General features: G+C 39.2%; 1 protein-coding gene across 31 annotated transcripts in view; it reads right to left on the bottom strand.

Annotated features, from left to right (window-relative positions):
- The window catches only part of EHBP1 (EH domain binding protein 1), a 207745-nt gene that overhangs the window by 109854 nt on the left and 71774 nt on the right, over positions 1–26117 (bottom strand). For 16 of the 31 annotated variants that reach the window (XM_086879111.1, XM_086879112.1, XM_086879114.1 and 13 more), the window contains exons 6-10: positions 20428–20609; positions 18425–18564; positions 12400–12504; positions 11572–11694; positions 3282–3534 (exon numbers count right to left, since the gene is read on the bottom strand). In XM_086879111.1, the coding sequence (XP_086735237.1) occupies positions 3282–3534; positions 11572–11694; positions 12400–12504; positions 18425–18564; positions 20428–20609 (803 nt within the window). The remainder of the gene's footprint in view (positions 1–3281; positions 3535–11571; positions 11695–12399; positions 12505–18424; positions 18565–20427; positions 20610–26117) is intronic. The other 15 variants (XM_086879119.1, XM_086879120.1, XM_086879122.1 and 12 more) reach the window with 1 other exon arrangement.

Here is a 26117-nt window from a genome sequence, read left to right as displayed (position 1 = left end):
CAAGGTGTGCCCTCCTTCACTAACAGGTGGATTTTAATGTAAGAAATTCAAAAAAAGGCAAAAGCACTATCTTCCACTAAGAGTGAAATGTCCAAAGCAACAAGAGGAAAATGTGTCCCTTGTCTTTAGGTAGGTATGAGAAATTAGCCAGAGGAAGTATGTTTTGAGAGCAGTTTTGCAGCAGAGTAGATGTTCTGGCTCACCTAGGTCCCTCTGTGCCACACAATGCCTCGCGATGCTTACATGAGTCCATGACTGGGCTTTGTGTGTGTGTTATGAAGTGTTAGTTCTCTTCACAAACATTATGTATTAGTCAAATGTATTAGTAAAATACATTCCAATGAAGCAAATTACCCAAGGTAAATCCTTCACAGAGGTGCACTGAGGCCAAGTACCTTTTACAGGATTACAGTGAGAGTCTGTTACAAAACTGGAGTCAGAGTTCAGCTCTTGGGGCACTTCGTGTAAGCTCCGAGTCCAGAATCAGAACTAGGTATCTGCCAGAGCAGAGGAGGACAAGGGTCCTGATGCTAACTGGTGTGTCCATGTTCTCAGGACACAACACTGCATTTCACACAACATGTAAGAGGAAAATGCCAAGCAGTACATTAAGTGAACGCAAATTAAACATTTAAGACATGGGGGTAAAAATACATTGTATTTCCTGCTAATCAATAAATCAGGAGCCTTCCATTTCTTCCATTTCATGCCTTCCACCTATAGGTTCAAAAGGACACCTGGAGACTGCCCTTAAGCAGTGGTAGTCAAAAATGGAACAGAATTTTTAAAAAATCAAAAGACAAGATGTTATGAGAGGTTGAAAATAACATGCAAAGTTTTCTATTCTCATGATAGGACTCAGTTGTTCAGTTTTGTCTTGAATACACTGCTCAGGCCAAGTCAAGACATCTTAAAATAGACACATAGCAGAAGAAATAACAAGGTCCAGAGACGGGCGGTGGAAATGATTAGAGAGATGAAGAGACTTCTGTATGAAGAGAGATCGAAAAAGTTAGCACTCAGACAAGTGACAAGGAAAGGTGAACATGCTAGAGACAGACAAGACAACAAATGTTAATGGCAGGTAAATCCAATGCTATTAATTGTTGTTTTGATAAGCCAGCAGAGGAGACAGTAAGGGATTGGAAAGGGAATTTATTTACAATCAACAAAAGAAACACATTCCATTAGAGATCATGTTTTCTTATGGAACTATCTCCCACAAATTGACATGGAAACCTAGACTTCAACAGGCTTGGAAGAAGACTACCCACTTATGTAGATAATAAAAGCATCAATATTCACAGTCAGTAAAAACAATACATATCTGGACACAAACCCTCATGACTTAAGGCACTCAAAAACCACCAACTGGCACTGCCTGTGAAAATTTTGTCTTTGGTGCTCACCAGACCCTGCATCAGCAGAAGCTTTCTACTTAAAAATTTGAAAATTAAGAACATGAGATGAGTCAAAATAGTGTTTGCAGATGTGATCTAATATTAGATGTCCTATGTTTCCAGACTGGACTTTTATTATTATGCTTATTCCTCGAGGGAGTTTCAGTATAAACATTCAAGGGTTCTCCTTGCCACGTTTCTACCCAATGCACTCAACAAATGGTCTCCAAGTCTTTTTGTATGATGTATTGCTCCTGTAACTTCAGAGGAAAATGTGGAGAGGAAGGTTACTTTGGGGGTCAGAACATAAAAGACTTATGTAAAAGATGTAAAAAATTGGTTTTACAGTGTTTACTGACTCTTTATCCTTTGATCTTCCCATGGGACTCTGCTTTACCATGAGAATACAGACCACCTTTGTGTTCAAGTAGAATCCACCTATGGGGAATTTATTTTTATCTTTGGGGAAAAAAAATACAATGAAGCAAATGGAGTCATTGAAACAAGAAGGAGGCTGCTGTTAACCAAGGGCTAAAGTCCAGTACACAGCAAAATGAAGGGTTACAGCCCTGCCAACAAGCCCCATTGGCAAAGATGTGCTTAAGGTGGAAATGGAAGCATGAACAGCAAACAGAAAAAATTCTTCACTTGCTCATCCATGTGGCTTTTTCTCTTTCTGCTCCTCTCAGTCTTTGCTGAGAGGTAGAGGTAGAGGTATAGAGGTATACCTGTATCTTGGTGGGTGTAAAATACACACATTTTTATTCCCTATGGATTCTGGTGACCAGGGAATGACCAGGAATGCCTGGTGTGGCTGCCAGTGTGATCACACTGTGCTCTGAAGACACAGCAGCCAGTGTTGTTTATTCAGGCACTGTCCTGACAAATGGAGCTGGCAGAGCTGCTTTTATTTTTCACAGACCAAATATCAACATTAAATCCATGGCTGCAGAGCTTTAGAAGGAAAAACTCTGCAGAGCCCTTCATATGTTTCTATTAGAGTGCCTGGGAATCCTTCCATTTCCTAGACCACAGCTACCAACAGAGAAACAGAAAGATGATGATACCATACCTCTGTTAATATTAAAGTAATGCAAATGTCATGCCACGATAAATCTCATTAAATAATGTAAAGTTAAATATTAATTAGAATTGTTGTCTGTAAAATTGCTCAGCTGTAATCACCATAAACTGCCTCATGAGTGGTGTGGTTGGTGACTAATGACCACAAACAAGGATTAAGGATACAGCTTCCAACCTCCCAAGCTGTGCAGGAATTGCAAAAAGCTCTCCCTTCCTGATAGATGCTATACTATAATACAAGACAATCAGTGTGAGTTTATGGAAGTTTTATATGCTGAAAGAAACTACCTAAGTATGCACATATAGTGTTATCTTCCCCATATATATTCAGTTTATGAGATTCTCAAAAATGTGCTATGCAGATTGCAAAATGCTCTCCCTTTTTACATACTGCATCAAGATAAAACAAACTCCCTGTTATCATTGGCAAAAACTATTATTTTATGTAGTAAAAATAATGGCAAATAGGAGAGGAAGGCCCAAGCTCTGTTGCTCCTTTAATTTCTGGCTCATTTGCAATTGTCAGGGCATGAAGTGTCAGAAAGGTCCACAGACCTGTTCCCTATCAAGTCGTTTGTTATCAATAAGGCGAAGGAAAGTTTCCTCACTGATCATGTTCAGCTGAATAGCATGACCTGGGGGCATGGTATTTCCTGCTGCTGAGCTCCCCAAGGATGAGTCTGTCCTAAGGAGGTGATTAAGGATCACCATGCTTCAACCCAATACACCTCAAGATTAAGCCAGGGATCCCACTACTAATGCCTGCAAAGCTGCTGAAAGATGGAGAATCATACTTACTCATCCAGCTCTTCCTCCTCAGCCTTAGAGGTATCTGCATAGAGGTATTTGCTCATATCCACTGGCCTGACATTTTTCCTTTTTGCAGGTTGTGGAAGAGAATCTCTTACACTTCCAGGTGCTTCTGGCGGGTGATCCGGCTCATCAAATGGGTTTAAGTACTCTGGGGCATCTTCATCCTTGAAGGGATTGTAACTGTCAACACAGAAACTTTCTTCTGGCTTTGAAGATGAAGCTCTTTCAGGGTGAAGTTCTATCAAATAACAAAAAAATAACATTAAACAGATTCAATGAATTAAAAATTTGAAGGCATATGAAAAGGTCTACTTCTTAACTCTCAAAACACAAAGAGCCTTAGGTGAATTTTCATGCTTGTTTATTCAAAAATAGGCCTTTTAAAAGGTCTTTTAATTTAGACTATATTGAATAGGCTTCATTTTCTCACTGAAAGAGTTTACTTACAGCTCTTTCAACATTAGTTATTAGTTTTCTTGTTTGTCATATAAATGGCATCACAACAGATATTAAAGCATTTTCAAAAAAAACTACTAGCCAATTTGTGTCCTAACAAAATATTCCTAATTATTTCTTTGAGCTTTCAATAAAGAAAAAAGACATTCTGTATTTCATAATATTGCTGGATTTAAAAATGGTGATAGTAAGTAGGTGGCCTTTTCATTTCTTAAAATTACCAAACTAAAAATGAGCTATTAAGTACGACCAGTAATTACATTTCAAAGCATATCTGCCCCTTGTAACAACACATAATCTCTCTGTAAAAATTAATTTAAATTAACCCTAAAGTGGCAGATAACCAAATCACTCATCTTTTATTTGGGCTGCACAACAAAAAGTTATTGGCAAGCTGGAGCTGCATGCTGTTCTCTGTGTAATGTCCTTTCTGTGGCATCTGTTATTCTACAGTGAATGGCTTCTGGATACTGAATAATGCAATCCCCATACAGCAATACAACATTTGTTACAAAGACACTTAGTAATGTTAATTTTACTCCTCTTGCAGCACCAAATAAACAGCAGCTCTGTTCAATACTGCATGTGATGGACTTTCAAAATCTACACAAATAGGAACTTCAATGCAATGTCATTAAAATCTAACTTTCAATAATCATATCCACGTTATTCTTCATGAAAAATGTGTATTTTTCAGAAGTATGGTTACTAAACTGAACTAAACATACTTTTAAGGTTTAACAGAACAACTCTAAGTTATTTTGAACAAGAGTCTAAAAAATAAGATGGACTGAAGAAATATTTGGGAAGACAAAACCTCTAGTGACACAAAGAACAAAGGGAAGCACCGTGCTTATCTGAGTTTGGATGGATGATGTACCAAAGCTGCTAATCCTGGTGAATTGCTAGAAAATGTGAGTGTTCAAACACTGACAGCAAACATCCAGCTCACCCTGAACCCAGCCATTAGCACAGCCCAAGGTGATGGAAAGCCCTACCCCAGCAGTGTGACCAGCTCTAGCCTACAGTGTGAACCAGAGCCATTCCTAGTTGGATAGGAATGCAATCCCTAGCTGCAGGTAGCAACTTCACCTATCTATGCACTGGACTAGTCCCTAGATCAGGGCAAAGGCTCGGAGCAGGGAAGGCTTTAGCTCTTCTCAGGACTACAGAGATCCACCTGCAGCCTGTGGAGGAGACCCATGCTGGAGCAGGAACACAAACAGCTGCAGGAAAAAGGGTGTGTGTTTGCAGTGTGTCAGCTGTAGTGCAAGTGTTCACTCCTACCCCAGAGTAAATGCTTACCCCTCAAGAAAAGGGAGCAAACTACTGGGAACTTACCCTGGGAGAAAGTGCAGTTATTGCACAGCAGGTGATGTGTATTAACCCTAGTTTATGTGGTGATGTGATCATAAACCCACACCCTTTTAAGAAAGCTGTTTCAGAGAAAGCCACAGTGAAAGAATATCCAAGGTCTATAGCTTAACTGACAAGGGAAGAGAGCATTTAAGGCAGAAATTCTTAAAAACACAAAGATGATCAAATCAAGCAAGAATCCATCGGAGTACTATAGATTAAATGTATCAGAGCAGAGCCCAATATCTAAAATATATTTGTACATTTACTTTAAGCTAAACTGGAAAAGTGGTTCTATATAGACTCAGGTCATTTTAGTGTCCAATGCAGGTGGTCAAGGCAAATAAAAGCTTCACTCTGCTTGCCCTGAGATGTCCTCAGTGTGGGTATTTGCAGCTGAGATGACTCCTTGACACTCAAAGCTTACAGACATATTTCCAAACTGTTTTTAAAGTCAGAGGAGTCAAATCCCACCCTTACTGTATACTGTATATACAGTATATGCTACACATACCCTACATGCATACTGCTCATGCCTTGAAGCTCATAGTGGTCAGAATACTACTCAAATATTACCCAAACATTTAGTGATTTGGTGAACTAGAGCAAGCAGAAGTGCTTTGGAGATGTGTCCTCAGAAGACAGTTCCATACAAAAAGCAAAAATAACTAATGAAATGCAGATAAAAGGACTGATACCTTGTTCAAATAGTGTGGCTTATTGACAAAGCTTTAACCAAACTTTTTACTACTTTAAACTTTGCTCAGATATTAGAATATTTTATCAAGAGAGTGGGCAACTACGAATAGCTGCTTCTGCAACTCCATATGATGGATCATTGCACCTGCACAGGAATCAGTTGATAAATACACATTATCATACCTGAGGGAAACCTTCTGATAACCCACAAGAAGGAAAGTCAGTAATATATCCTGAAGTTAAAAACATTCAGGGAAACAACCTCTTAAAACTATGGTGTAAACTTTTATTTTTAATTTAAGTGTCTCCTGGAAACAATGAGTTAAATGCTTGTTTAAATCTGATAAATTTTAAGGGGCAATGCAAATGGTTTTTGCAATTCTTTCTATTTCGACACTGGATCAAGTGCTGTAACCCTAACTATGACAAAATTATTTTTCTTTTTCATTGGCTCAACAGGAACTACATGTTTGGCCTTACAGTGTTACGTGTAAGTCCTCAGATACCTCTGGCTTCTTATTAACTAAAATATTTCACACATTCCTACATGCAGGCTGAAATTAATAAAGCTTATAAAAATATCATTCTCAAGACACTTTTATAGGCAGGATTTTGTAGAGGCTCAGCTAGAGCCCTGACTTGACCCTTAACTTGGCTACTCATTCTCTCTATTCTTGCCATCCAGGATACTATTTTCCTTCTGCTTCCTTTAATGTCCCTACAGAGAGGGAGGGTTCCCACAAGGGTCCCTACCTGAACCCAAACAGGTTCTCTCCCATGGGATCTCTGAAACCCTTTAGAACTAGTTTTGTGTCAAATGTTGGTCATCACAAGCCTCTCTATAGCAAATTAAGTTGTTATGATGATGACTCAACACCTCTGCTCTTAAAGCCACACCCACTGTCACCTGTCACTTTTCTGTAACAGACTCATTTTCTCAAAGAGCTAGCGATGCTGAGAAGTGCACTTTGGCAAGCTAAACACACAACAGCTTAGAATGGGTCTATTTCCCTCTTGTAGCTGCTTTTACATTTAGAAGGCAGCACATATTCCCCTGCTTTCCCCACATCATTCATCAGAGATCCACACAGGACACCAGTCTCTACGCTGGTACAAATTTTTTAAAAAATAAAAAAAAGAAATATATGCTTCCAGTTTGGCACATCAAGGGTCAAACACAAAATAATTTTGCATGATTAAGCAATAAAGCCACAGGGGTAGGAGTGACAACAAGAGAGGTAGAAGTATTACTACAGTAGAAGCACCAGCTGCTCTTGTGCCAGATTCTGGAAATATTACTTGCTCTAACTCCACTGAGAAAGACTGCTTGTGATAATAATCATTCTGGCACTACCTATCTGCACAATCAGCCAGAGCATCTCCAGAACTCACCCTGCCCTTCAACCCACTTGCCTTTTGTAACACAAACATATTGTGACACATCCCTTAAAACCAAACAAAACCTCCACCAAAACATCGCGCATACCACTTTCCCCTTGGCAGAGGATGAAAGAAGAAGCCACATGTGAAAGGTACTCGGTTACGCCACTGGCTGCCTGACTGGCAGGCAGGCACACGGGCACCATGGCATGTGAGCACCAAACAAACAGCACAGAGTAGAGATGGAGCTGCCCAGTGCTTCTAGAAAGAGTAAAGACTGACATCCCCGTATGGGATCACCACTGGTGATTTTCTGATCCTTTTATTCAAACACTCACAACACACTGCTTTTCATTAAGAAATAGAAGGGACAGAATCACCATTTTCCTCCTGCTCTGTGTGCAGGACTACCCTTGAACAATTTGGGGTTTGCTGCTGCACTGTAACATTGTTTTCATTTTCAGTGTAAAACATGCTGCAGGGAGCTCAGAAGTCCACACAAGGTGATGAAATAACACTGCTGAAGAAAATGGTGATCTAAATGACAGAGGGTGCCAGCAAAGAGTTATCCTCATGTCTTGTGTGTGTTGTACAGGTTATATGCAACTTAAAAATTTGTATTCCCCAGCAAATTAAAAAAAAATATCTGGAGTGATAAAAGTGTGTTATGGTTTTCTACTTTCATTTGTTGTACATGCTGACTTCCCCCCGTAAATACTTTGCACAGAAATTAACTAATTTTATAATGTTGTACTGTGGCTAAAAATCCAAAAGGCAGTCCTCATATTATCATGTAAAGGTTTTCTAGTATAAAGCTGTAGAGATACACTGTTCAAAGAGATGATTTTTTGATTTTCCCAGATTTCTAATGTCTAGCTGACCTAGTAGATGTAGAGCGAATAAGCGTCAATTTGACATGTCAGCCAAGAAACACATCTGACAATTTTTTTGAGGTGAGTTGTTCATATGCACATTCACTCTGCTGTGTGTGTAAAATCACTGACACTGAGCACTTTCTAAATCCCAGCAGCATCCAGAGCCAGCTTGCTGATGACCCTCTGCCACACACCACACCTACAGCGTGCACACGGGTGCTGGAGACACTCACGCCTTTAGTTTCTCTCCACCCCACATTCCCAGGGTTAAGTGATTAGGGGATTAGGAAGATAGAGGGAAAGTAGCTGGTTTGTGAACAGGCACAAGAAATATCTGTCTAGGAAACAAGTATATACTGGCAAGTAATCCTCCTTTGTCTTTGAGTGACTGTCAATACATACATATTCATACTCTGGGTGACTCTGAGCACACACACTACAGGCTTGATAGGAATATCCTAGGAATATCTCTGCCAAATAGCACATCATGCCTCCTCACATCTGATGGCAAAGTAGTCAGGAAAGGAGGCTCCAGCTGGCTGCTCTGCACGTCTTGGGGAAATTAAGTAACAAATTCTACAGAAGACTCTGAACTTTCGCAAAGTCTAAGTTCCAGATTATGCCTTGTCCAGATAAAAAGATAAAGAGACTAACATGTAAGTGAACAGAAAAATACTTCATCCCTGCACACAATAAAAAGTTAATCTCTTGATTTAAGCAGATCACAAGACAAGTGAAACAGGTAATGTGACTCTTTAAGCCTGTAGGAGAAAGCCTGCCTTAAACTCCTGAACCTCTGTCATGCTCTCAAGCTTCTGGGGTGGCCACCAAAAAGGTTACATTCACTTCGGGATGCAAAAGCAAACAAGCAGGCAGTCTCAAAGAGCTTCCTAGAAAGAGATGGCAGTAATAAAAGTTCCACTGAGGTCTCAGAATAAAAGAATCATGAGTGAATAATGGGACACAAACAGGGCAGCCTTCAGCAGTTGGGCAACAGGATGAGAACAGCTACGATATTGCGTAGCCTCAAAATGCATTTCAAAACAAAGGGAAATCTCAAAATGGTAATGTCTAGGTGCTCCCCATAGAGACACTGATCCAACTAGCCACAGAAACACACAGCAGACTCCTACTGTTGCTGAAGACCAAAACCATCTTCTTTAATTTGCCTCAGCACCATTTTTTTCTCCCCCTCAACTTTCTGTGGAGGAAGAGGACTGGAGGAAAGGTACACATCAAGAAGGCCAGGCAAGGTAATGGGAACACAACCAGTTCCCATTAGAGGGACAAGACAGGTCTGGAGTGCAAGAACCAGTGATTCTCAGAGGTGTCTGAGGTAAAAAGAAGGATCCCTTGGGAGCCACTCATCAAAACATAATAGCTTTAAAAATGCCACACCAGATGTCCAACTCTTTGTCTGACAGGTTGGAATCACTCTTTCAGCTGATCTTTCAGATCTTTCAGCCTGGTTTAGTGCTCCAGGAAGACACTGTCACATGAACCTTATTGAAGGTCCACTCCTCCCAAATATAAAACGTTTTATGACACAGTAGGAAGAATCTAGTGACACCCTGTTTATCCCAGTCACTGTCCTGTTATGGTATGTTGACTGCTGCATGGCAGTGACTGTGTGGGAGTAATACTTGGTATTCACACACCCAATAACTCAGCGCTGCTGCCCACAGCTGTAGATGGGACCCAAGAGTCTGATCACAGAGACTGCCCCAAGTACACAGAACAGACCCAGAGAAATGGAAAAGTGTTCACACCTCTGACTGAAGAATACTGTAAAGGCAGATGTCACCAAAAGAATCACAGTCAACTGAAAAAAACATTCCCCTGATATGCTGAGAGTGTTTTAGGAAGGCAAGCAGGCTGATGTCTTGGATGTAGGCTGCTCATAATGAGCTTGCTACAAGTTATCAAGCATCTCCAGTAGCAAGAAACAATACCAGCTGTTTCTCTCTGTCCCCAAGAGGAGAAAGAGTGACTGCATTTTGTGGCCAGAACACCCACTGCTTTCTTCCAGAATGGGTTCTCTCTGGAAAGAAAAGCTGGGTTTGGAAAAAGCAATTTAGGTAGGATGGGACTTATACAGCTTTTTCCATGGAGAAGGGAGCTCTCCTTTCTGAAGTAGAAAGGAGGAAAGGAACATAGGCTGAATCTCTTAGAGCAACTTTTTTATGGACTACCAGAGGGATTTACATTCCCACTTATTCTGTTTCCTTCCATGATCCTAAGGGAATTCACTGTCAAGGGACAGACAGGAAAGCCAAAGATTAGGACACCAGAACCTAAACCTAAATTGGTATCTACAAAGCTGAAACAACTCACTTCTGCAGCTCTAGAAAAACCTGACAACTTGATAATAGGGAGATAGTGGCTTTATGGCTTCAGTTGCCAAATACAGAAGATAGTGCAATGTCCCTGCTTCAGAAATACAAGCTGTGAGTCACACCACAGCCAAAGTATGACAGGACTTGATCCCCACCCACATCATTCTCTGTGGACTCTGAAGGCAGAAAAACTTTGTTGTGAGTAAACATTCAGCTTGTCCAAAGAAAGTGAGTGACCACAGGTGTAAACTACAGCCTGGAAGCCCATTCTCTTTGACCTGACCTTAGAAATCCCCTGGATGCACCCTGGGCTGCTCCTGCTCAGTGTGATTCTTCTCCACTGCCATAAGAGAGTGACTTGGAATTTTCTGTAGGAAGAAAAGTCCTGGAGCTTTGAACAGGAAAGGTTGAATACAGCTTTAAACTTGGGAATTAACTATGAATTGGCCTTTTGAGCAACTGCAAGCTAGAAGTGAAACATCCAGTAGATGGGAGCCTGCATATCTGGGCATGGAGTTGAGGACAGCAGAGATGTTTGCTGTCCTGGTGCTCCCTTCTGGCCTCACGGCCAAAATCTTATCAGATTAAAAATTTACAGGGGTTGTACATCTCACCCAAGTGGAACAAGAATGGGCATGTCAGTCTGGAAAGGGGATTAACACCTAGCATGTGGTGCAAGGCACAATGCCAGAAGGCTTAACTGAGGAAGCTATAAAAGCAAAAAAAAAGGAAGAATAAAAGAGGGAAAATTAAATTGTAATAATGAAGATTAGTGCTAACCAAGAATAGCTGTGATGCAGAAGATTGCAGTGAAGGAAATTATCATAGAAACCATCACCCACGTGGAGCAGGGTTGTCTGACAGAATGTGTTGCTCATTCATACCACATAAGGTGAGTCCTAGTAACACACCTGATAGGTCTAAAAGTCTCTGCTTCAACTGGTAGCCCCCAGTGGCAAATACACAGAATGCACCTCAATACAAAGGGTGTGCCTCAAAGGATAAATCAATTTTCTAGTGGCAACTGGACCATTGCTATTGCTACCTCAGTGCTACATGAAATAATTGTATTTAATCAATTAAAATTTTACATTTCTAGCCCTACAGAAATAAAAATCATGTTTCACAAAGCATTTGCAAGTAGCAATGAATTATGTAAAAGAAATTCATTACCTTCTACATCAGGGTCTCCAAATGGATTTAATTCTGCTGCGTCAGGATCACCAAAAGGGTTCGTGCTGGAGTTGGCCAGGTCTTGCTCCCCTTCATCCAGAAAATTAAGCTTATTGATAAGCTCTACAAACAAATTGGAATATTGTTTTACAATAGATACAAACTGTTCATCCAACATATCTGGAGCTCAAAAAGCCCCGTGTCAACAGTCCCTCGAAACACTGCACCAGGGTATGGCACGAACTGCACGACTAAGTTAACACAGTCCAGTAAGTACATCAACAAAGGGAAAAAAAAAAAGGTGAAATGAATGAAACTTCTATTTTCTGATCAGAACATTATGTAACAGAAATGACTTCTAAAAAAGCCTTCTCTTTTCTTCATTAAATAAACGTTGCAGAACATCTAACAAGCTAAATACGGTGATTTTGATTATTCACATACATGCTAACTATCGGCAGGAAATTTTAATTTTTGGATGTAACGTGCACATAAAAGCAGAAAGAGGACATTTTGTCACTTTAGAAAGGTCAAGAATTACTGACTACACAACTAATGTTTTAAGCTTAGGGTCTGGTGGTTTCTCTTTCTTTTTTTATGTAATTTTTTTTCTTTCTTGTTCATTATCAGATGACAACGGAGCTGTAGCGGAGACAGGCTCTTTCTCTATCATGTTGTTACCTGTTGGATGCACTACAAATTACTGAGAGTCATGCTGGGTGGAAGCACAGAGATAAAACTGACAGCTGAATACAGGCAGGAGTCAAAAGGTAATGGGTCACAGTAAATACAATCAGAAACAGAAAGAAAGGATGAAAGCTCATAGACCTTCAGAGGAACTGGCTGATTTAGCTGAAGGCATATTTGCTCGCTTTATGCAGTCATCTTGATCTTCATCTAAGCTGCTCAGAGCATTCAACTGGTTTACAATTTCTGTAAATAGAAGCCAGTCAAGACAAATGTAAGGTAAGGGCATTTAATGAAACAGAAGTGGAACGAACACTGTTACCAGAAAGAGAGAGCGAGGGAGAGAGGGTAAAAGAATAGATTTAGAACGAATCCTTACAATTATATAACTACAGCAAAGTACCTGTGTAGGTGCTTCAGGGATAATTTAATATGAAACCCAGTTAACAAGACATAAACAAAACCTAGCCAGGTTATGGTGTCAGCAACAATAGTTAGTTTTATGAGGATGAGTATTATGCACATCAGTTGAAATTTTAGATAGATGTACTAGATATAATTTAAAGATTTTTCCTGCTCATGAAGAAAACCTGAATATGAAACATTGTCAATCTACACAAACCAGCCCCCCCACCCCAACCCAGGATAAACAATTTCTCTCTCTCCCAAACCCATAAGGTTACAGAAAACTAACCTATACAACATGCATTTTTATGGTTTTTTTTTATTTTATTTATATACACACTCTAATTGTTTAATATTTATGATTAGTCATCATTACATTCTGATCTATGACAAACTGAATTTACCTAAGTAGTTCTAAAATACATGATCAGTATGTGCCAGGAGAATGCAAACTGAATGTATATATCAGTTGAATTTTCATTGTAATACTACATAAGTAGTACCTTGCTGTTTGTTAAAATCCTATTTCACCTTCTGTCCATAATGGAGAGCTCTGAATTGCCATGAACTAGCGATTTTTAAAATGTGTTAATGTTTGATTCTAGTCAAGATGGGGAAGACTCCATAATTCTGGAAGGCAAGAAACAAAAAAACAACTAGTTCTGAGAGGCTTCTGTCCCAAGGGGAAAAATTCCTCTCTGCTCCCCCCTAACGCAATCCCATCCACAGCATCTGACAAATGGAGCTTCTGTAGTAATGGGGATTGAGCCTGGGGCATCTCTGAGAGACCTGAGCGTAAGTTTCTGTGGAGAAGGGACAGCTTTCCTCATCTTTCCAGATGACAAACAGGCAAGAGAAACCTGTGCAGGAGAGATGATCCTGCTTGTGGAGTATCACTGCCCCACTGACAGTCTTTTTCATCTCCTGTCTTTTCCCAGTGAAATAAATGATGCCTTCTGGTGTCACCAGTGAAGTTAAAGCTTTCATGCCAGTCATTCTTGTATTTCCTTTAAAGTTTAATTTCTTGTGTACAGAAGTTACCTCTCAATAACACTTTTAGTTTACTGCTGTTTTGAACTTGACTTTTTCTCATCTGGCTTTTGTTTGGGAAAGCAAAATTTTGTCTTTATTCAGTGAACTAGTTTTAGGCAGCAAGATATTGAACTTAGGTAAAAATTGAGTAGTATCCTGACTGTCCCAATGCATGCTGGTGTTCATGGCCACTCAGAATTTCCTAGTCAGGGGGGCTGCTTCTTGGTTTTTTTATAGCTGACACACTGACACCCCTCCTGATTTCATGCCTTCAAAGAACCTGAAGCCCAAAGCAGACCAGAACCTGATAGTATTTCTGTTACAAGGATAAAAAGTTACTTTGGCAAATTTAAACGGCTTTACAAAGATGATCTGAAAATTACCAAGGAAAATTACCTCCTCTGCCAATATCTACTGGACATCCTAAATGCTGACAGTGACAAACCTCAAGCAGAATTCCTCTGTAATGCACCTCCCACCTGATCCTGACCTTAAAGCATAAATGTGCTTACATGGGATTACACTTATATCTGTCTACACAGAGTTAATTTAATCATCCTCACTTCCTTATTTTTGGCTCCAAAATACAAGACTATTATCCTAAAAAATAACACGAAAACTACCCCAAAACTTACCTTTCTCAATAAAAAACCATACATACACCTGAGAAGTCAGCATAATGTAATACTATCTTCTGGGAATTTTTAAGACTTGAGATAGACAATGGAACATATTTTTCTGTATTCAAATAAAACAGAGCTGACCTCATAAAACAGCAGTACTAACGAATTAGTAGTTAAAAACAGGCTCAGATGCTGACATGATTTACAATTTATTATGTCAGCATGTAAAAAAAAACCCAAAACAATTATAATTCAGTTTTTATTGTCAGAAAATAACAAATTAAGTTCAGAGCTTTAAAAAGAGGGAGTTCTTTGATGTGGTCTGAATCACCTGGTCTTATCTGCCAACCTAAACACCCATATGCACTACAATGTTTCTCATTACAATATTAAATGGTTTATGTCATATTTTGGAGTATGGAAATGGTAGGTTGGAGATTTATATCCCATATTATCTTTTATAAATCTCATTATCTACAAACACACATTAGCTTGTTCTACAAGTATGTCACATAAATCACTGGTTTGGTTTTTGGGGGTTTTTTTAATTCTTCTCTCTTTCTTTTTTATTTTTTTCCAAGCAGCTTGGTGATCCTGACAAAGAAAAAGAGGAAATATACTACAAGCTGTCAGGAGAGGTATGGTTTTTTAAATTGCAAAAAAGGGTTGCACACATTGTTATCCAGAAGCTTGCTCTTGAAACATGCTGGGATTCAGACTCCTGCAATAGGTAGCACATGGGCACATTGCTGATTCCATGTGGTGCCCCAGGACAGCCACTGTGCTCCTGGGCAGATGGAGCAGGAGGCAGCTATTAACCCCAGCATGAGGCTCTAAGTAGGAATTAAAACATTAAGAGAAGCAACATATTTATTACTGCCCTGTTTGTGAGTTGTGAGGCACATTTTCTTCAAGCACGAGCTGTCTTGTGTTCCACTGAAGACTAAGCACAGGAGATTTAAAATTCTGGGAGATTTAAATCCATGTATATTGACAGTGTAGAAACTAAATATTTGAAAAATAATTCAAGGCAACAAACAATTTTCAACTTCACACAGAATAGCTGGGGGAGATACAGCTTTAACACATGAAAAATTTCAAGAAGAAATACTGGGAAGGAAGAGGGGGAAAGCCTGAGAAGGAGGGAGATTTTTCCAAGTGAAAGTAGTGCTTGGAAAGGAAAACATCTTTCAGTCTGGTCAGTCGTATGGCAACAGTTCCATGTTGACCACCCCAAATTCCACAGTGCTTTTGAGGTTAGTCAGTATTGCACCACCTACTTCATAGCTGAAGAAACAGAGGCACAGATACCTACTCAAAGTTAAGCAACCCATCAAGGAAGAGAAGCAGCATTTCCTAACTCACCTGCACCATCTAGAGCCCCACATAGCAGACCTCCCTTGTTCTCCCAGCAGTGGATATATATGTTCATCTATGAAACTGCAACTTCAGCACAATGAAAAAAAGCCACAAACAAAACCAACAAAAATTTTTGTACGCTGCAAAAAGAAGCAGTGTCTGATAAAAGACTTGCAGCACCTTTTGCAACCTTGGGAACGATAACTTTTCTGCCATCAAGCCATCCCTTGTTTCTGTGAGAAAACCTGTAGTCAAAGGTAGGAGAACAATCCCTCCCCTCTTTGCTACCTGCACTTTACTTTTCCAAGCCCAATTACAAACATGAGCTGTGTACTGCTCCCATCGTTCCTGTGAGGTGTTACAGGCAGTATCCCCGTTTTACAGTTGGGAAAACAGGCGCACCAAGGTGAGGGATTTGCCGCGGGGCACTCTGAGTCAGTGAAGCATTCCAGCTCCTCAGCTGCCAACACCCAACACAGCACAAGAGGAGAAAATGTTGGTAGCAGAAAGCTTTTAAAAGGGTTATGTAACTTCCTCAATTAACTTTATGGTATTCTGTGAACACTGTTTTTGAAAGAGTTCTTGGCTACATCAGTTTTGTTACATTTCCTTCTTTCTAAACTTTTTCCTGATTTTCTACCATGATTCCTACCTCTTTCTCCCTTGCTTCCTCAGCTCTTCTCCTAGCTTTCCCCATTCATTATATTTATTACAGGAGTCACTGCAATTGCCAATGAAATCAGTCTTGAACACATGTTGAAATAGATACTTTACATCTTATTTATTAATGTTTACTTACTGCCCGATGTTTCATGTTCTCCCATTTGCTTGGGAAATTTCATGCACTCATTCCCCTTCAACATCCCTCTCCATCCCAAAGGAGGGAAAAGCTAGCCAGGCTCATAAAGCAACTTAGCTGTTGTTACCAACATAAGAAGAAAAAGTCCCAGGCTGACCTTCCCCACATCACGATTCATTTACAAAAAGACCAACTCAGTGCTCCCACCTTGTACAGTGAGAAAACAGTATCAGAGCAGGCTGAGCAAGGCACAGAAATTGTGTATTCCAGAAGTATTTATTACTTCTGCCTTTCAAGGAGGTATTGTTAATTTTCAACAGATCATTTTGGCCTTTGCAATGGCAGATGGAAAAGCTGAAATGACTCTGAAATAGCTTGTGTTGCACATCAGCCAGCTCACTCTTCCCATCTATCTGCAGGGGTGTTCACTCCATACCCAAAGGATAGTAGACAGCCTAGTGTAAGCTAGATCAGATTTTTGCCTCTTTAGGAATCACCTGTAGCCTTGTTGAATGCTGCAAAAACAAGTGTTGAGAAGCAAGATCTGATGCTTTTCACCTGCTGTCCTTCTGCATATGGTTTTTCTGTAGTCCTCAACGCAGTACCCAGGCTGATCCTAATAAAACCCTTGAGCACAGGAGTTTCTATAGACTGTACATTACCTCTCCTTAATTTGGCCTACTCTGGATTATCCAATGGCCTGGTGAACATGTCAGGTTTTGTTTGATGTTGTGATCTGATTTATTCTGGTTACACTGGGAAAGAAGTCTTTGTAGAATGATTTCAGTGTGACCAGACTGGTATATCTCTGCTCCCTGACCAAGAATACATTATCTTGGTTTCTCAGATATTTCATTCCAGACTTTCCATTATGCTCTGTGCCAGACACATACAGCATAACTAGAGATTTGGCCAGGGTAAAAAATGTTTAATTGAATATGTAAAGCATACAGAAAACATATTTGCATCCTTTCACAACACTAAATGTAACTAAGTAATAACTGCTTCAGGCTGAACCTTTTGATTGCAATGAAAGCTCAAAAAGAAGTGATGAAAGTAATGTTTCATAACAGTGAACCGATGTTTCTCTGAATTTTCAAGAACAGATTGACAATTCACTTCTCCACTTGGGATTCTCTTCCCCCACTTTGGAGAAGGATCCCTTTATTTCAGACATTTTAAAAGAGCGTTGGAAGTTATAAAGTCTGGCACCAGAAGTTAATTTTCTTTTCCTGATTCTTTACACAAAGAGCTCCTACAGAACCCATCTGGAGCAATACTACACACTGATCTCTACCAACAATTTAACACCATCTCATCCTGATCTGACTTGCCTCGATTAGTTCAGCTATCCTGGACACACTAAGCATTTTCATCAGCAATTCAAATGTGGTTACACTATCTCACTTCAAACAACTTCACTATCAAATTCATTAAAGTCCTTTAACAGCCTCCTGATTTCTTTTCCGTGAGATACCCCCACCCAAAAGGCAGCAATCTGCAGCCTGGAATTGCCATGTTATTGAGCAGAACCTCAGCATCTGTCCATGGCACAACTCATTTCGCAGTTATTCCCACAAACTGCCTTCATCATTTCACTTGAGCCTCTCCTCTTGTCTTCTCGTTCACTGACCCTTTCCCTCTGCTTTTTCTGCTCCTCTGTTCATACTGGTTCTTTGCTTCCCTAAAATGCTACCTATTTAGTCAATTCTCTCCAAAAAACAGGACACACAGACACAAACCAACACTCTTGGATTCATAATCCAAGCTTCATTGAGTTATGGATGGGTTCCTCTTCAATCAAGCTATCCTAAATATTGTTTTGGTCATTAGGATTTTCTTAAAGTGAAATAAAAATACAGCGTAAGGATAAATAACATGGGACAATTAAAACATGGGACAATTAGCAAAAGAAACTATATTTTACAATGCCTGTGGTAAAACCAACCTGTAATTTTTGCAGCCTTTTCCTCTTGATTCACTCTGTTTTCTTCATCTTCTTCATTGTCTTCCTCAAAATCATCTAGGTTACCAATATCAGCTTGTTTCATACTCATCAAACTAGCCAGGCTTTGCATGTCTTCATCCCTAAATAAAAAACATTACATCAGGGACTAAAATGCAGCTTGTTAATACCACATCTGGTATTACTGCATTCTTTAAAATTCTTTAAATATTTTGATGTTTTCTTCACGGAGGTCTATGATATCAGATCTGATCTTGAATACAGTGAAAAAAAAATGAACACACTCATAAATATATATCAGTTACTGAAGGGAAAGTTTTAAATTATCAAAATTGTAAAGGGTAAAAAAAATCCTGCTTTGCATCAAGAGCTACCTTAACAACTGCTTCCTAAATTTTTAAGCCAGCCCAGAAAGGCTGGTAAATGCTTGCCTGGTCTGCTTTGGTTAAAATGAAAATGCTTGGTCAGACCTACTGCCCACATGCTGCAAGCAGTATCTACATTCATTCATAACTCCTGATGCTGCTACAGAAATTAAAATCCCTTTTCTAAATATCTGAAATTATTAACAAGATTAAAAGGCAGTGTCTATTTGCACATACTGGAAATGCTCCAGTGCTTTCATAAAGAGCAGGTTTTTCACATCCCTTGTTCAAGGTACTATGAAAGCCCTGTCAATAACTTAGAATCTGCCTGACTTACAGTCTTCAGTCTGAAACCTACCAGTTTCCATGGGAAGAAGATACATGCAAACCTAAATTGATTCATTTTTACAAATTATGGCCTCAAAACCCAGAAACAGCATAATATAGCTATTTACTGTATAGTTCATGGATGCTGGTTGCTCAGTTTTAAGTTTAAGAGCCTATCAGCTGATGACTTCTTCCATCCTCATTTTCAGCTGCATTTTAACCATGTTAAATCACACCTAAATACTTCAAAAATATCTTTTTTATATGGTATGCCAAGATGTGGTTTACAACAGGTTAGTCAGAGAAGGGAAACAGTCATAGGAATTAATAGTAAGGAATGCATCTGTGGCTTTCAAAGCACGCAGATAAAGTAATTTTTGTGTCAAAATGTTTTAACATGGCAGCCTGGAAAGGAGCTCATGTAATGTGTTTTGGGCATATATTGCAGTGGGCAATGTCTAAAAATACATTCAGAATATTGAAAGCTAGAAGTAAACTGTTAGTCTTTTGGAAAGAAAAAGAAATTTAGGAAGAGACAGAAGAATCATTAGAACAGCTTCCCCATCTATCTCTTTTTGTTCTGCCATTCTCACACTGCCATATTCTAGAGACAGAAAGGCAAAACAAAACTACCCTAGCTGAAACTAGGACTGTGACAAACAATCCATTCTCCAGCCACATGAATATCCAACACCTAGAATCTGACAGAAACTGCAGGAAAGGTTACAGCATCTGCAAAAATAATCTGTATCCTTTGCCCTCTAAAGGCCATTGAAATAAGGGACAGAATCAAGTGAGTGAGTCAAGGAAGTGGTAATCAGAGCCCAAGGGAACTCTTTCCACAGGATGTTCTTGTGCTCAACCCAAAATCTTTACTCTGACTCCACCCTCCCTCACCTTCCAACTGGCTTTGTCCTTATTGCATTCTTTGTGAAATATCAGTGGGCTAGCTTGAAATCTGCCAAATGTTGAACACACACATGCACATTAAACACACACTTCCACTCATTTCAGACCTGTAGATACTTTTAAATTGTTGTTAGTTAAAATATCTGTAAGAGTAAAGCACAAGCCATTTGTCTCTGAAGAACACAAGGCTGAAAACAGAGTTAGAAACAACTTTTACTCAGTTAAGAAACCAAGTATGGCAGGAATGATAGGTATGCTGAAGGATACTCTCAAATTCCACCATTCTATATAGAAAGAGCTCTTTATCCAAAGGATTCTTTGAAAAGCAACACAAAGCAGGCTATCTGGTTTAAAAAAAAAAAAAAACAACAAACAGCAACTTACGTGGCTTTTCCTTCCCTCAGGAAAATACAAGATAAGGAGAACTGTAGTGTGGCAGATACCACTTTCTTAGACAAAGGCTTGAATTTTAACCTGACATCTGTCTGTGTAGGCATGGGGCTGGCATATTGCTTCATGTTGATGCTGCTGGTGGCAAGTGCTTTTCTACGTCCAGAAGGAGATTCCTGAAAGCAAAAGAGAAACAAAGTTAATGTAAAAGGTGCTGTTACACTAAAACCTGCATGTGCACAAAACAAAAAATGCACTTATTAAATCTGATGGGGTTTTTTGCTTGTTTGTTTTTTGTTGTTTTTCTGTTGTTTTGGTTTGGTTTTGGGGATTTTTTTAAAAAAAAACACTATGGCCCTGTCAAGCGACAGAAAACCATTTCTTAAACTATGTCAGTCACTCATGGTGGTGGGACTATGAACACTTCCTTAGTGCAATTGGGGAAAAAAAAAGAAAAAAAAGGTTGTCCATTGTTATTAGTGGTGTCCCATGAAAAGACCTAGGATGTCTTTGATGGCTTGAGCTTGAAGCAGATCCACAGCACACATCCAGTTAAACTGCTGGGAATATATTTCCATTTCTTTTCCCAGCAAATTGGACTTGCTCTGTCCAAACCTGGATAGTTCTGGAACTGGAACTTCCAGCCTATGGAAGACATAGGTTTCAACCATGCATGCATTTCTTTGCATAATGGTTTGAGGTCATCTAGCTTGTGTTCCATGCTCAAATATAATACCTGAGTACTTTTCAGAGCAGTGCTTTTTCTCATTAGTGTTGTACGTGTACTATCAAGAGTGAAAGGTTTCTGAAACTAAAGTTGACAATACTTCCAAAAACACTGATAAAAATTTTGCAAGGAAAAAATAAAGAGCAAAACATATAAAGATAAAAGCCAAAATTTTATTTGAAAAGCCTAAGTTGTATTTCATTATGAAGGTGTTGCTTATGGTTTAACAATTCAGACTAATTAATCTAAAATGCATCTAAGAATCTACTCCCTTGTTCTAGCTAATATCATCATTAGCAGGAAAGGGATGATTTTATGTAAAAAAAAACTCCAGTAATGAAAAATAAAACAAAAAAAACCTTGCCATTAATTCTTTTGAAAAATGTTTTCACAGTAAGACTACATTTTACTGCAGTTGACAATTTGTGTTGAATAAAGAATACTAATTCAATCAAAACATTCAAGCATTCTTTTTCAAAGTACTTGACATTTCTGCCCAGTAGAATAAGTCAGAATGTAATATGTCATCCCCAAAGAATACCTTGTTTAAAAAACTAGGCCTTATCTGACAGATTATGCACAGCAATATTATACAGAACTATTAGTGCATGTAGATACCTTATGAATGAATTTCAAAAATGCATCAAACACTTGAGAAGGATTTAGGCCCTCTCAGAAGAAATACTTAAGAATATGCAAATACTCTCAGCTGAATCAAGTTGAACAGATGCGACTCTCACAAACAATACGAGTGCTCTTTTCCTGGCTGCAGTTGTCAATCAAAGAGCAAGATTAAGGTCCAAGGTTCTGACAATGTGTAAAATGGAAAGAACGATCAGGAAGTTTCCATTATTACACAGATATTAATAATAATAATAATAATCTGTTATTATATCATACCTTTAGAACAACTAACATTATAACTCGTTATACCAAATGCAAGGTTTATGGCAGTGCCTGCTCAGGCATCTACACCCAACAGGATCTTAGACAACTCATCTTGGAATATTTTGAATAGTTGATGTTGACAGTAAGATGTTGATCTTAGCAAGATCAACAGATCTTAGAACAAATCATGAATCTGGGTACTTGCTTGCAGCCTTCCAGATGAATCATTGTTCAGCCACACCATGCCTGTATTCCGATGTGCTCCTCTCAGTCTGACTACGAAAATCATTTCTCAGCAGCTGTGAATATCCCCAATTCAACAAAGATCTGGATTTATTTCCTTGTGTAGCTACAAATGCCTTCTCAGTGCTGGCTCACCTGCTATATGCACCCAATGCCATGAGAGCAACACACAGACCTCCCACTAAGTCCCTTGGGGGAAGCACCATAGGAAACACCAATATGCTTCAGCGACTCCAAAAAACAGGGGTACTTGGGGGCAGAGCTACTTTCTCTTGTTACAAACACACCATCTAATCTGGTAAATCTGTTATGTTGTCTTCATCAAAGTGATTTTACTAAAAAGTCAAAGCAAACATGATAAGTTAGCTCAATCTCCAATTCAATGGTGGCTCTGAAGAGAAAGAACACAACCTTAAACTTGCAAGCATGCAAAACCTAGACACAGCTAGCAAGGCAGAAAAATTTTGAAATTATGTAAAATTACATTTTCACTTAGTATCTACTTATTGTACAAATGATCATCTTGTCATTTGCACCTTCAGATTATCTGGAGTGAATAAGAGACATGAATAAGGAAGAGAATAAGGAAAAGGAAGAGAATAAGGAAACTTCTCCCAGTGAAGATGATCATCAGCAGTTCCTAACAGAATCTTCTGGTGTTAGCTGCTTTAGAGGAAAAGGGAGATGAGAATGCAGGCAGCAGTGTGCCAGGACAAAGAGAAGAAGCCAGCCATGAGCATGAAGATTTTCCTATCACTACATATCCTGATGTGCTGTGAAGAACAAGATACATTTGGCAATGGAATTCAGTCTTCCTAAAAAATGAATTATTTTCATAACGTTTTTGCAGGCCAAAGACAGAAGCTGACTTTCCAAGTTCCCATTGCCAACAAAAATCCAAATTTGCACATTTATCATACAAAAAAACCCCCTCAAATAAAAAAAATAGGCAGTGTCTGATCTTTCAAGTCTTATTTTGCTTCACATGCAAGTTTAAGAATATCCTCCCTACTCTTCCAGAAAGTGAAGTCCATTAGAAGTTTTCCAATGTTTTCTCCTTTTAAGCTTTACAAGTATAAGTAGATCACGAAAAACTGTTTACACCTTAAAAGAATATTCTCAAGATGTTTAGGTCCATGACTGATTTCCCAATGGATTATGTTTTCTTCTCTCACACAACCAATTTCCAAAAAATTGTCTTTAAATGTCAGAGCATGCTATAACAACTTCTTACAAAGACAGTAGCATTTTCTTCCAAAAAACCTACATGCTTCCTGTAGCAGAATCTGAGTTACTCCAGAAACACAGAGACACTTTGTTGCAAGGTAACTCTTAAATTAGCAGGGGTAAAATAATCCAAGAATGGAGCAGACAGAAAAAGCTGAGCAGTAAACTGGAATGAGTTATTCCAAAGAGAAGCCCACTTAGGTAGGATACTCTGGTCTGGTGTTTACTTGTGTCTCATATGACCATGTGGAAAGTCAAGCAGGAATCCCAGTGCAAATGTTTTAATGGCTCAGCTTTCCTGGTTTTGCCTATATAATCAAAGTTTAAACTGTGTAAGGCTCTGTTATGCCTCCAGGTGTTTTACATTCATGTGACTACCAGGGCTGCCACATCCTGTTTTGTGAAAGGGTGGCATGAAAAGTCAGTTTTGAAGTCACAAGAGAGAAACAATTCAACGCAATAATAAAAGAAGTGACAAAATGCAACACTTAATAGTGAAGACTGAGCACATTCTGTAAGGAAACAGCAATTAGAAAACCCTGTACTTTTAAAAAAGGCGATGCTTTATGCAAATAAAATCAGCTATGATATCTGAATGTTGCAGAAAGACAGAAGATAACATACAATGCCAGTAAAATACAAATACCTCTATGTTATCTTCCAGCTCAAACATCCTACTGAGACTGAGAATGGGCACTGCTGAACTCATAAGAGAATAGGTGGAGCATTGGTCAACAACCATTTTTTGCTGTTTCATATTTGTCACTGTATAGTTTTCTAACAAGTGAAACAGCACACCTAGATTCTTCTAGAAATCATTAATAAATTATTAAAAATATAACTACTTGGCATGTTAGCAGGAACTACAGCAGGCCTATCTTCTTGCACTACAGAATAATGGCTGTGTTGGGTCAATTAAACATACAGTCACACAGGCTCTGAGAAACCTGCATAGTATTTAAAAGTACATTGTTTGCAAAAGTGATCATTGTAATTCACTTAAGAGTAAAGGCTGCACATAAACACACAGCAATACTCCTCCATCCTTCTCTCCTGTGTTAGGGAATTTCTGCTTTTGTACTCTACACTTTTCTCTCACAAGCAACTTCACTTCCCTTGAGAGTCTCCTCCTCCTACTCCCCACAGTCCCCAAAATGCCTCAAACATACACCATATTTTGGGTGAAATAACCCCATCTAGGCAGTACACCAAGCTGTATCAGCTATTCCCAGCTAGCAAAGCAGCAGGATGAAGCACATGGCTGGCTCTGCACTATGCCCACTGAGTGGTTGACACTTATGCATCCTGGTACTTCAGGAAAAATCAGAGAAAATTTTTAAAACTATGGAATAAGAAGACAAACTCAAAGCTAGGGAAACAAAATTTATTACAGAAAACAGAAAGATTTGCCAACACCCTGGAGTACTTTGATTTCTGAATTCAGACAAAGAAATATGTAGAACAAGCAGTACTCAGTAAATCAATAAAAGTTGCATTCCTTTTTTGTACAGAAAAATATCAGTAATAATGAACTCAGGTAGTTCCCAATTTCTAAGCATGCTGGTTGAGTTTGCACAGACTTTAAAAACATTGTCACCTCAGATAGCAACAGAAGTGTAATTCAGCAGTGCCATCAGAATGACAAATTTTGGTCAATCTGAAGCCACAGGAATCACAAGCTGCGAGTGCAGGGCCAGGCTCAGACGAGCTCTCACCTTGTGCTCGGCTCTGCCAAAGCCTGGGGACTGACAGCACACACAGACACACACTGCAAACAGGACTGCAAAAAGCTGTGAGTGGTTTTTCAAGGAGCAGTGCCCAACACTATCCCTCCCCAGCATTTTAAGTTCCTTCCACAAACCCTCAAATGACCATCATATTACAAAGCTTGAGGCTGGAGAAGGGAAAATGAACACTGGCCAAACTACTCAAATGAAACCAGCAAAGCTGCATTTACTGACACAGATACAGGGCCAGACCCATTTATCACACAAATTCCTTTTCAGTAATGCAACCATGCATTATTCCTGCCACAACATTCCTGACTGAGCAGTGTCAGGCATCCCAAAACTTACTACACAGGAAGTATCACCCTTCTATAAATATCTGCCTGGCATAAAGAATTCCCACAGCCCGATCTCCTTCTGCAACAAGAACAATGTGGAGCAGTGCTATGTACCACGAGCCTTGTCTAGGAATCATCCCCATCTTTCCCTACTAAAGAGATCCTTTCACAACAAACAGGACTAAAATACTCTAAGGAACTCGGTGCAGAGAGCCTGGACCACAGCTGTAAAACAAACAGCTCATTTTTACTGGGAATATGATGCTCACAGATGACAGACATGTCACACTATTAAACAGTGCCCAGCTCTGTTCCAAAGGAAGCAAGCCAAAAGATTAACACCTTCACACGAAAGGTCTGAACTCACATTCTCAATTTATAGGAAAGACAAATAATGCTGTAATGTGAATTTCATGCAGCCTTCTTTCCTTAAAAATGTATTTTTTAAGATCGTGTATCCTGCACTTACCAACTGACTGGCAAGTCTTCTTCAAGGTTAATATAAGAGGTGCAAATAAGGAAGAAACAACTTTG

This window comes from Cyanistes caeruleus, chromosome 2 (assembly GCF_971803275.1).
Source record: "Cyanistes caeruleus chromosome 2, bCyaCae1.hap1.1, whole genome shotgun sequence".
Classification (NCBI taxonomy): Eukaryota; Metazoa; Chordata; class Aves; order Passeriformes; family Paridae; genus Cyanistes; species Cyanistes caeruleus.
Note: the sequence above shows the minus strand (reverse complement) of the source record. Positions and strands in the feature narration are given on the sequence as shown.